The following is an 11,105-nucleotide window of genomic DNA, read 5'->3' on the forward strand; positions in this document are numbered from 1 at the left end:
CAGGGTTGGTTAGATTACTATCATCTTGGGTATCTGTCACATTAATGCAAGTTGCTGAAAAAGAAATGACCAGTCCATAACTTGGGGTCCAAAACCGGAACTTGACTGGACTTAAGCACGTGCAGATATCTATGGCTTAGGAACCATGCAGATCTTAGTAGTGCGACCAATCTGGTGCAGCAGTAGAGACAAGGTTTTAATCCTGTGGCTGAAAATTACTCAGCCTGTTAGTCTTACCTCCTCCTCATCCTTTCCCTCTCACGTAGAATGAAATCCGAGTTCTGTACAAAATCACTACCTTTTTGGGGAAACAATCATTTTCTTTTTCGGTTTCTTCTTTTTGCGTCTTGAGAAAATACAGACTGGCTTTCTTCAATGATATGTTGTACATCTTTATCATCTTTTGGAATTTTTGATACCAATGCCTTGGCACCATCCGAATCCCCTGCAGCTAGTAGAACCTGATACATCCTGCCAAACCATAAACCAGAACCAATGATATACTGGAAACCTTTAAACCTCTTGATCTCTTGGAAACTGATGATCTAATTATCAGAATAAACTGCATTCTTAGAAACTAATGCGACCCCTAAACCGAAACCCCTAGTGGTAAACTATGAAGTCTTTTGTGCCACTGAGAGTACAGGATCTGTCTTGTGTTCTGCAATTTTATTACATATATTGTTCCTTAAATCTGTAGTTGTTAAGCAAAGAAACCAATTAAATCTAGATAAGGAGGAAGAGGGTGGCTTACCTCAAAAAGCTTAGGACGTTGGAAGGGAGTGCTGCAGATTGGTACTCTTTCCACACCAATAGACCGTGCTTCAGGTCCTTGGCATTAACACATGCATGTAAGAGAAAATCTAAACATTTTCTTGAAGGAACAAACCCAAGCTCCTCTTTCATAAATCTTAGCAAATCCATTCCTAGCTGCACTTTGGTTGGTTCTGTCTCTGCGATCGCCCAAAACACCTGATCCAAAACAGCAAATCACTGAGAGGCTTTACTCGGAGTCATCTCATGGTTATCTTAGACGACTAAATGAAGAAAGTTTTCAGAAGCCCAAGAGATAAACAAAATCAAACCTCGTCAAAATGACTTTCCACAGGTATGTCTTTCTTTAACAACCGGACCTTGTTCCGTTTCAGAAAATCAACAATATTGCTATACAACAAAAAGAGCAAATCAAGAATGAGACATTCAACAATGGGGCACACAAGAACTAATTCTGGAAATGGGTGATTAAGTCTACCTCGACTTTCTATTGCGGACAGCAAACAAGATCATTCTGAAGAAGCCATCTATCCAACTCGTATCATCTTGTAGGTCATCAGCCAGTTGAACTAGCTTACTTAACTCTCCCATTGAATCAGAGTATTCCTACAAAGATAATCATATTACTGATCATCAATCAATTGATATATGATATTAAGAAAGAGAGTGATTGAAAGTGTATACTTACTATAAGAGATATAATTGATTTCGGGTCTACTTGGCATTCGGCTTCCCTCATTTCTTCATATATATGTAAGGCATCTGCCCATTTTCCACGTGATGCAAGAGCCGAAATAAGCACACTTTTCAGCTCATTTTGGTTTATAGCCGGAACATCTGGGTCTAGGAGCACCTATGGTAGAATAAAAGTATTGAGCTCTTACTCTAATTACGTAAATATATTCCACTTTCGAGATCTTACCAAAGAAAGAAAGAGTATGAGTGCCTACCTGTTTCGCCTTCTCAAACTTCCCAGATGCTGCATATGCATCTATTAGGGACATGTAAATTCGCTTAGTAGCTTGAACTCCTGCTTGCTGCATCTCCTCGTAGTACTTGTAAAAGGCACAAAGACATTCCTCACTCAACACACAGAGAAGGAGAGAGAGAGAGAGAGTAGAGATTTTGTAGTGGCGTTTACACGACTCCAAGTTAAGAAGAACAAGTAAGACAAAAGATCTAAAGAACAGAACAATCTGAATTTTACCTTAGTGATAGCGTCCTCATGGTTACAGTTGTTTATTAGATAACCAAACGTTATGGAATCAGGTTTAACGCCAGCTTCCTTCATTTGCTTGACAACCATTAACGCGCTACTCATATTTTTCTTCAAAAACATACAAAATCCATCAGCTGAAAAGGATTTAAAAGACGCTGGGAGCTCACAGAAAGATGGACAATCTATCAGGTCAGAATATGAAACATGAATTGGGAACTTAGATATTACCTCCCGAAAATATCCAGCCAATATACAATTGAACATGCTAGAGTTTGGTTCCAAATTGAAGTTCTTTAAATTACCAAGCATAATATATGCACCTTCAAACTGCACATAAAACCAAAAGATTTAGAGCAAAGTTTTGTGTTTAGAGAAACAAGCGAAGCAAAACTATACGAAACAGCATAGACATGTCTTCATTTGTAATATAGGGTTTGAGGATATACTGAAGCTGAAATTCGTAGAAAGAAATTTACATCTTTGATTCTTGTGCACAAACGTATAATGCTCCGGAAGTTCTCTGTATTTGGTTTCACATTCATTGTGCACATAATTGAATGGATTCTTCGCACCTGAAACAGTCAAAGTATGAGGAAACTCCATTTCATATATGAGCAGAGTTCAATTGTATTTTGTCTGGATATAGGTTCAAGCTAAATGAGGATGCATACCAAATCAAACTCAAGAACTTCATCAATGGCATGTAACAATGAATGTAGGATATCTGCGGATATTACTAGACCTGCTTCAGCCATTTTTTCAACTACATCAAGAGCAGTGACTACCTAGAGCACAAGAGAGAATAATCATGAGAGAAAGCACCCGAAATAAAGCCAAATTATTGTAAAGCAAGCATAAAAAATACCTCATTTGAGTCACAGCTATACTTAACAAGCTTCTCGTACGATGTAGATGAAGGCAAAACATCGAGTTCTTCATGCATCTTGTTGAACTTCAAGATGGTATCCTCAACCTTTAATTGTAGAAAATCAGTAAAAACATGGGAAACTAAGAGGCATCAGTTATCTAAGCAAAGAACTGTAGAACTAATTTACCAGTAATGTTCATGAGAAGTCCTTACCGTCAGATTTGGGATGCAAGTCGAATAGATAGAGATAAGATTCGAAACGTTCTTCACTCCTTCATCTGTGCATGTTAATGAAATACATATTACACATGCTATAATAATGATTTTCTAGAGGCATAAACATGTTATTGAACAATGAGTCAACTCTTACCACTTTCTTTTAGTTCACACAGGAAATTTCTTGCAACAGAATCCAATGAAAACCTCCCAAGGTATTCGAATATGTTTGCCAATAGGTCCAACGAATGAACTTTTGTGACATCTACTATCTCTAAGAGACTCTGAAGATGGTACCTTTGGTCTTTCTTACACAGTGCAAGTAAATAATTTTCTGTTGTTTAAGGATGAAAAAAAAGGTTAAAACTTTTCAGAGTAAAAGAGAGACACAAAAACACCAACTGAATATGACTAACCTTGTAAGATTGATAAGCCTTCCTCCTTATAACCATCAATTGTACTGCAAAGTTCTTCAATCCTCTCTCTGTCGCCAAGTTGGATCCAAAGAAGCATTTCATAGTAACCAAGTCTCCCAACCGAACCAGGACTAGCCTCACTAATCACATCCTTAAAACTATGGAACTCCTCTACCATATCCATATCAATCAAATAATCAAGAAGAGGACCGTAAACTCTTTCTTCAATCGAGAATCCGCGATCTCTCATGGATTTCAAAAGCTCAAAAGCCTTGTCAATATGGTCAAGAGCATAATTTAAATCATTACTTTTCTCCGCATGTTCCAAGTAAACTCCAATCATGGCACTGTATTCAGTTACACTCATCTCTTTAGCCACCCTACCAAAAGCACCGAACATAGCCTCGGTGCCTAGTTTCTGAGCAGAGTCTCTAAATATCTTAGCGAAACGCCGTGAGAGACCGTTCTTCTTGTAAACACGCTTCTCTTTCCTCTCACGGGACAACTCTTTCGATCTCAACGAAATGTCAAAAGGGATCTTAGTAGTAAAACTTGGTATCTTCAATGATAAGTTCTTCTCCGAAGTAGTTACTGAAAATGTGATTGAATAAAGATCACTGATACAATAAACAACTTGAGAGAGTTCGTTAAAGCAGGAACTGAACTGATAAAGAGACATACCATGTAACAAATTTGATACTCGATCATGTAATGATACATCCTCAACATCTACACATAAACATTTGCACAGAATCAATCCAATTCTTAACATTCATTCTGAAAATCCCAATTACTGAAATGGTTCGAATTGGCTCTTAAAAATCTAACCTTTTTCGTTACGAGAGGAAGGGCTATTGGAACTGAGAAGCTCTTTGACAGCTTGAGAGGTTCCGGCGATGTCTCTGTTGCCGGAAGCAATTGAAGATTCGCAGGTGTTTCTAATACGGGATTTGAAGACAGAGCTTAATAAGCTTTTGGTAGCCTTTGAGACAACCATGTTGAATCTCTCTCTCGAGAGAGGATCGAGAAGCAGAAGGAGAAGAGAAAGGTTTTATATAAACCCCTACTGGGGTTTCAAGTTATAATTTCAAACCTTTGGGGTGATAATTTAATTAACTATATAAATAAGGGGTGATCAAGTAAAATAACAAGATAAGGAAAGAAGAAGAAGATGATGAAGAATTGTCAAAAACTCAAAATTTGATTTTTGTGGTCTTGTTGGATTCGATTCAATTCAAAGATTGTAAATTTTATATGAACATCATCAATTCAAAGATTCTCTTTTTCTCATTTACGCTACTTTTATCATCAATCGTCGTATTCGGTTCGATTTGTCTCTCTTCCGAATTAGCTTCTACGGTGGCGATGGCGGCTCCGGGATCGGTTCAGAAAGGAGATGAAGAGTGGCGTGCGATTCTTTCTCCTGAGCAGTTTAGGATTCTTCGTCAAAAGGGCACTGAGTAAGTTTTTTAATACCTTTCATCAGCGATTCATATGGTTCAATTTTGTTCTAAAAGTTTGCAACTTTGGGAATTATTACCTTCGATTAGGCATCTGGTTTTTGAAACGTAGAGTGTTTGCATCATGATTCGCTTCATTTGTGATTGTCAGAATTAAAAACTTCAACTTTTGTTTTTTGTAATTGTTGATCATTGATACGTACCGGGTATGGCTGAATCAAGAGCTTCAAACATTAGTATATATACAAGGAGACACTGATTTAAGATCATATTCTTGATGAGCAATACGTTGAAAATTTATATCTTTTGTGTGCCTGGATCATAGCATACATAGAAATCTTGTGCTGTAAATGGTGAACAGTTAGGTGTGTCGTACTCAAATCTTTGCAGTGATTGGAATTAGCAGCTTCAATGAGAGGTTATGGTTCTTCAGGGATACCATCTTTTATTACTCTTACAACTCCAAATGAGAGCTTATCCTAAGTCTCTTTTACCCTGAATGTATATGACATACGAGAGCTCGAATCTAGAAAACTTTGGCGTTTAGTTTTATTAGTTCCTATAGAGCCTTTACCATTATTAGGTCCTGTCTGAGAATGTTTTGCTATATGTCAACCACCATGAAAATGTCTGCTTAGTCTTTGGGATTTCAGTCTTTCTAGCATTTGAGTATCATATTGAATAGAGAAAGGATGCTATCTAATCCCTTTGTTCTTGTGTGTTTGTGTTTTGTTGATTTCAGATATCCAGGAACAGGAGAATACGTTAATTTCGACAAAGAAGGAATCTACGGTTGTGCAGGATGCAAAGCTCCTCTTTATAGATCAACCACAAAGTTCAACGCCGGTTGTGGCTGGCCAGCATTCTTTGACGCAATCCCCGGTGCCATTACCCGAACCGTAATATAAACTCTCAAAACACATACACTTTCTCATCAAAAAATTGATAACAAAAATGAACTCTTCTTTTTTTGTTCTGCTTACAATGGTAATTTGCATTGTTTTTTACAGCCAGACCCGGATGGGAGAAGAACAGAGATCAACTGTGCAGCATATGGTGGACATCTTGGTCATGTTTTCAAAGGAGAAGGTTTCGCTACTCCTACCGATGAACGCCATTGCGTCAACAGCGTTTCCCTTAAGTTCACACCCGAGAAGTCTTCCTTGTAGATTTCTTTATTTTCTCACTTAAGTGAATGAGAGACAGAACAGAATAAGAATCTTGTAGGTGTGTGTGTCATATATAGCCTATACTGTTTTTTTCTTTATTATTAAATTCATCATCTCGAGCATTTTGACAGCAACTGTAGTCTGTATGATTTTTAACTGAATAAAAACGTACTCTTGTAATACAAAAAGCTGCTATGCTGCACATGTCTTAAGCTCTATTGACACGTGCAAGATACACCAGTCTATAGATTCAGAACGTTTCATATGAATCTAGACGGAAAACTAGGAACCATACATCACGGAGTACTGTGTACAAATTAGATCCACTGCAATTAATGTTTTAAGAACCTATACCTTATCATCAAGCAATTCCAGCCTCTAGTTATTTTCAGCGGCTGTAGTTAGCAGCCGAGGTGGTGATCATGACGGAAGCTACTGGTTCGTTGGTCAAAAAAACAGAGGAGGAGTGGCGTGCGGTTCTTTCACCTGAGCAGTTTAGGATTCTCCGTGAGAGAGGCACTGAGTAAGGCTTTGTTTTTATAGATTCGTTGATCGTTGATAGATTCAGTTATGTTTTTTTTTACCTTTTTTTGAGAGAAGAAGCTATAATTAGGCTGAGAGTAAATCTTGAAGAAATTAAAACAAGTACTGTAGTTGCTTCTTGCTTTTGGTCTTTGTTTTGATTGTACATATATTGGAACAAATCAGAACGCCAGGAACTGGGGAATATGACAAGTTTTTCGAGGAAGGGATCTTCAGTTGCGTCGGATGCAAGACTCCTCTTTATAAATCAACCACAAAGTTCGACCCTGGATGTGGCTGGCCAGCTTTCTTTGAAGGACTTCCCGGTGCCATTAACCGATCCGTAAAGATTCATTCTTCCCTTTTGTATGTTTTTTTTGGTTTAATATTCATGATCAATACTGATAACTAAAAACTCTTTATGCTTGATTTGATTCTACATTATTTTTACCAGCCTGATCCAGATGGAGAAGGAACTGAGATCACTTGTGCCGCTTGCGGTGGACATTTAGGTCATTTTCACAAAGGAGAAGGTTATGCTACTCCAACTGATGAACGCCATTGCGTTAACAGCGTTTCCATCAAATTTCACCCGGCCAAATCTTCCTCTGCAGACGCCTGAGGACGAGTAGTTGTTGATCGTACAATATCTTCAAATCAGATTGTGTTGTTCTATTCTCTGGTTAAAATCATCATCATCATCATCATGGTTGTTGTATATGCACTTTGTGTAGTAGATTCAATGCAGCAGAAAAATAAGAATAATGAGGTGTGTAATAATTGATCTTAAATAATTTTGTTATTTAAGGATCATTAGTGTTTTTAAACATGTCTGTTTTGAGAATCTTATCTGTATTTTTGTGTGGTCAAAACTGAATCTTATCTTATCTAGATCATTCCTGGTTATAACGACATTTCTATAATTTTTAATGTTATATATTATTGTGTCGTAGATTTGATGATGATGGTGGTGGTATCATTATTCATGATGATGGTATAAAAGGCAATGATGGTATGATGATTTTAGTATGATAATTTGGTGGATTAATGATTAACCCGTGAAACTATTACAATCCGACGGCACATATGATATGACCTGTCAAGCCATTGAATCATTACTTCATTTGACTCATCGACTCATTAGGATCTAAATATTAAAACCATCAGAGCTGATGAGTCCGATCCATTTCCTTGATCATCCTCTTCTAGTCCTCAATCATATATTTTGTACATTTACTACTCGATTCTCTAACTGTTTATATAACCTGTTGACTGTTGTAAGATCATTCTTCTAATACTCGTCAAAGAAAGATCATTCATCTAATACAAGTCAATTTATAAGTATTAGAGCCTATACGACTCCTAAATCAAAATTTCTTCTAGCCGCCTCTTTTTCGATTTTCTTCCTGTTCCTCTTCTCTTCTAATAGATTCTCATCATGTCAACCTCTCAAGCACCCAACTCACCAATTCCTTCTGGTGAAACTGTTTCCTACCAACACTGCTTCTCTTCTTAACGTCAATATACATGTTGGGTCTGGTTAAATGACTCTTTTGACACCCCATAGTTATATTATATTTATCATTTTAGTAACAATGTCAAGCCTAATCTCCTCCACTGAATAAATTTTCCATTATCGAAAACTTTATCTGTTTTTAGGTTGCTTAATAATATACATTTGCTTTGTCTCTTTTCTCCAAAAGTGGGAATCACGGCTCTCTCACTATATATGTTACACATGCCCATACGGCCCATACTCTCTTGACACAGACCGTTACATTCTTCTTTTTATGACAAGAAGATAAGAATTCTTTTCTAATTATTATTAAAAGAAACAAAGATACTCTTATTATGGTACCATAAGTTATAATGATATCCCAAAAAGCCGGTTCAGCCATGTCTGGCTCGTGATGTGGGTATAGTTAGGTTTTAGATCTCACATCTTGAAATTTTTTAGAAGAATATTATCCCATTCTTACTGAAAGCCTATCTCAATTGAGTTTTTCTTTATATATATGAAGCCAAATTTGGGGAACAGAACTGGGACAGGGATTATGTGACAGATGAGATGAGCAATTTTGTTATCACGTGAATAATTCATAACTTAATAATTAAATCGTTCATCTGTCTATAGAGATAAATACGTAAATAACAGTTCATATGAATCTAGACGCAAAACTAGAATCATACATCACTTAGAAATTAGTACAAATATACATCACTACAATAATTCAAGAAGAACATACCTCCTGATCATCATCACTATCAGACCATTCCCTCTGTCGCAGTTTCAGCTTCTCCCTGGTGGTCATCATGGCGGCTCCTGGTTTGGTGGTTCAAAAAACAGAGGAGGAGTGGCGTACGGTTCTTTCTCCTGAGCAGTTTAGGATTCTCCGTCAGAAAGGCACCGAGTACGTTGTCTAGTTGGTTATCTTGGTTACCATATATATAACACTTAGTTTTAATTAGGCTAGTCCAAGTATAGATTACTTTAGTCATTCGAGTATTTGAAATGAAATCTTTGTAAAAAGGCACTGAGTAAGTTCTTGATTTTGGTCTTTCATGATGTTTTTTTTGTTTGTTGTCGTGAAAATATATCAGAAAGCCAGGAACTGGAGAATATGACAAGTTTTTCGAAGAAGGGATCTTCAGTTGCGTCGGATGCAAGACTCCTCTTTATAAATCAACCACAAAGTTCGATCCCGGATGTGGCTGGCCAGCTTTCTTTGAAGGACTCCCCGGTGCCATTAACCGATCCGTAAAGATTCATTCTTCTCTTTTGTATGTTTTTTTTTTGGGTTAAATTACTGACTACTAGCTAACTAGTAGCCAAAATCTCTTTTTTGCTTTGATTTTATTACCAGCCTGATCCAGATGGAAGAAGAACTGAGATCACTTGTGCAGCGTGTGATGGACATTTAGGCCATGTTTTCAAAGGAGAAGGTTACGGTACTCCAACAGATGAACGTCATTGCGTTAACAGCGTTTCAATCAGTTTCAACCCGGCAAAACCTTCCCTTCTCTAGTCTGATCATAAGATATGTATGATCCTCTAATTAGATTTTCTTGTACTATTGTGTTTGAAAATCTCTGGTATAAACATCATCATCATGTATATGCACTTTGTGTGGTGGTCAATGCAACATGTAATAAGATTCATTAATTAATGAGATTTGGCTTTTAAACCTCTTGTATAAATTTGCAATCTTAGATAGTAGCTCACGCGATGCGTGGTTTATGTATGCATTAATTAATAATTATTGTATGAAGTCTCTATTCAATTATATATGAAATATATAGATGTAATTGTTAATATATATCTTAAAAAAATAATATTCATAATACTACGGTTCAACTACAAATTATAATTTACTAGAATAAGTCTCACGCGATGCATGGGTAAAATAAACATAGTATACTAATATTAATATATATTGAAATATATTGTTTGTTTTTTAAAAGAAATTTAATAATAATTAGCTTAAATACTGTAACTAAGATATATTAATTGTAAACTAAAAATATATTAGGTTTTATGAATTATTATCTAAAACAATTTTTTTTGTAATTTTTATATTAAAATTATTCAAAGTGATCAAAAGAAACAAATTACAAAAATTATATAAGATATAAACCTTCTATTTCATTTAAATGTATGAAACTCATATGCAACATTTCGTTGACTATAAGAATTCAAATTTGAAATTGTATATATTTATTATATTATTTCTGTAAACTGTTTTTCAATAGCTTTGAAGTTGTCAGTTTAAAAATATTTTGACTAATTAGTGAGATTAATATGAATGGTATTAACAGTGTGAATTAATGGCTATTTATTCTATCTTTTTATATTATAGTAAGAACTTCATAAGTATTTTGATATTAAAGATACATGATTTAAGTTGACTAAAAAGTATATGAACTCAAATCGATGTATTTATTAAAGTAAAAGTAACTTTTAAAAGTACAATATAAAAACATACAACTTTGACACACTTATACAATTACTGAATAAATAGAACTATAGATTGGCTAATTAAAAAAATTGTGAGTTCTTTTTGTTAAGAACATAGAAATTAAATTTAAATCAACATAAGTTCTACCAATATTATAGGTAAAGATCATATTTTTTGTATAAGCTTGCCAATCTTCAGATCTTGTAGCCTATATACCATCTTCATCCATGTAATTTCTTTCCACATTACCTTATTTACCCACATAAGCATCATGGAGAGTTATGATGGTCACTAAAAAAAATAATAAGCAAAATATAATGTAAATTTAACATGATAATTAAAAGATAAAAACTTGGCGTGGGTTATGGATGGAGATGATGAATTTATCAAGTTATGATGATCAATACAATGACACGAATTCACATATTTAGTACACTTTCTTCCCATTCTCACCATAATTTACTACTTAGTAAATAAGTTCTTCTCGTCCAAGAAGAGTGAAAGT

The 11,105-nt window shown here is 35.5% G+C and overlaps 3 protein-coding genes and 1 pseudogene across 5 annotated transcripts; 3 read left to right on the top strand and 1 right to left on the bottom strand.

The window, feature by feature from the left end:
* Positions 1–156: 156 nt before the first annotated feature.
* On the bottom strand, positions 157–4,590 carry LOC104707633 (pentatricopeptide repeat-containing protein At4g04790, mitochondrial-like; annotated as a pseudogene). The gene is made up of 16 exons (XR_015564132.1): positions 4,322–4,590; positions 4,175–4,222; positions 3,494–4,084; positions 3,232–3,411; positions 3,075–3,139; positions 2,859–2,966; positions 2,665–2,778; positions 2,470–2,565; positions 2,222–2,320; positions 1,982–2,101; positions 1,725–1,829; positions 1,463–1,627; positions 1,253–1,380; positions 1,086–1,164; positions 755–972; positions 157–471 (listed from the first exon to the last, which is right to left on the bottom strand). The product of XR_015564132.1 is annotated as a pentatricopeptide repeat-containing protein At4g04790, mitochondrial-like (transcript).
* LOC104707634 (peptide methionine sulfoxide reductase B3) lies at positions 4,583–6,310 on the top strand. Its single transcript, XM_010424014.3, has 3 exons — positions 4,583–4,953; positions 5,696–5,852; positions 5,964–6,310. Exons 1-3 carry the CDS (start codon positions 4,748–4,750, stop codon positions 6,120–6,122), a joined length of 522 nt encoding a protein of 173 aa, XP_010422316.2. The 5' UTR covers positions 4,583–4,747; the 3' UTR covers positions 6,123–6,310.
* A 6-nt stretch (positions 6,311–6,316) lies between these two features.
* On the top strand, positions 6,317–7,540 carry LOC104707636 (peptide methionine sulfoxide reductase B4). Of its 2 annotated transcripts, none has more exons than XM_087462382.1 (3): positions 6,317–6,645; positions 6,831–7,010; positions 7,099–7,540. In XM_087462382.1, the coding sequence occupies exons 1-3, from the start codon at positions 6,545–6,547 to the stop codon at positions 7,154–7,156; spliced, it is 339 nt and encodes a 112-aa protein (XP_087318508.1). In that variant the 5' UTR covers positions 6,317–6,544; the 3' UTR covers positions 7,157–7,540. The 2 variants fall into 2 exon arrangements, with proteins under 2 accessions (XP_087318508.1, XP_010422318.2); XM_010424016.3 differs by having other exon boundaries at positions 6,396–6,645; positions 6,831–6,987.
* A 1,141-nt stretch (positions 7,541–8,681) lies between these two features.
* Positions 8,682–9,829, top strand: LOC104707635 (peptide methionine sulfoxide reductase B5). Its single transcript, XM_010424015.3, has 3 exons — positions 8,682–9,055; positions 9,246–9,402; positions 9,509–9,829. The coding sequence occupies exons 1-3, from the start codon at positions 8,958–8,960 to the stop codon at positions 9,668–9,670; spliced, it is 417 nt and encodes a 138-aa protein (XP_010422317.1). The 5' UTR covers positions 8,682–8,957; the 3' UTR covers positions 9,671–9,829.
* Positions 9,830–11,105: the final 1,276 nt, after the last annotated feature.

This window comes from Camelina sativa, chromosome 8, assembly GCF_030686135.1.
Source record: "Camelina sativa cultivar CO46 ecotype springtype chromosome 8, ASM3068613v1".
Lineage (NCBI taxonomy): Eukaryota > Viridiplantae > Streptophyta > Magnoliopsida > Brassicales > Brassicaceae > Camelina > Camelina sativa.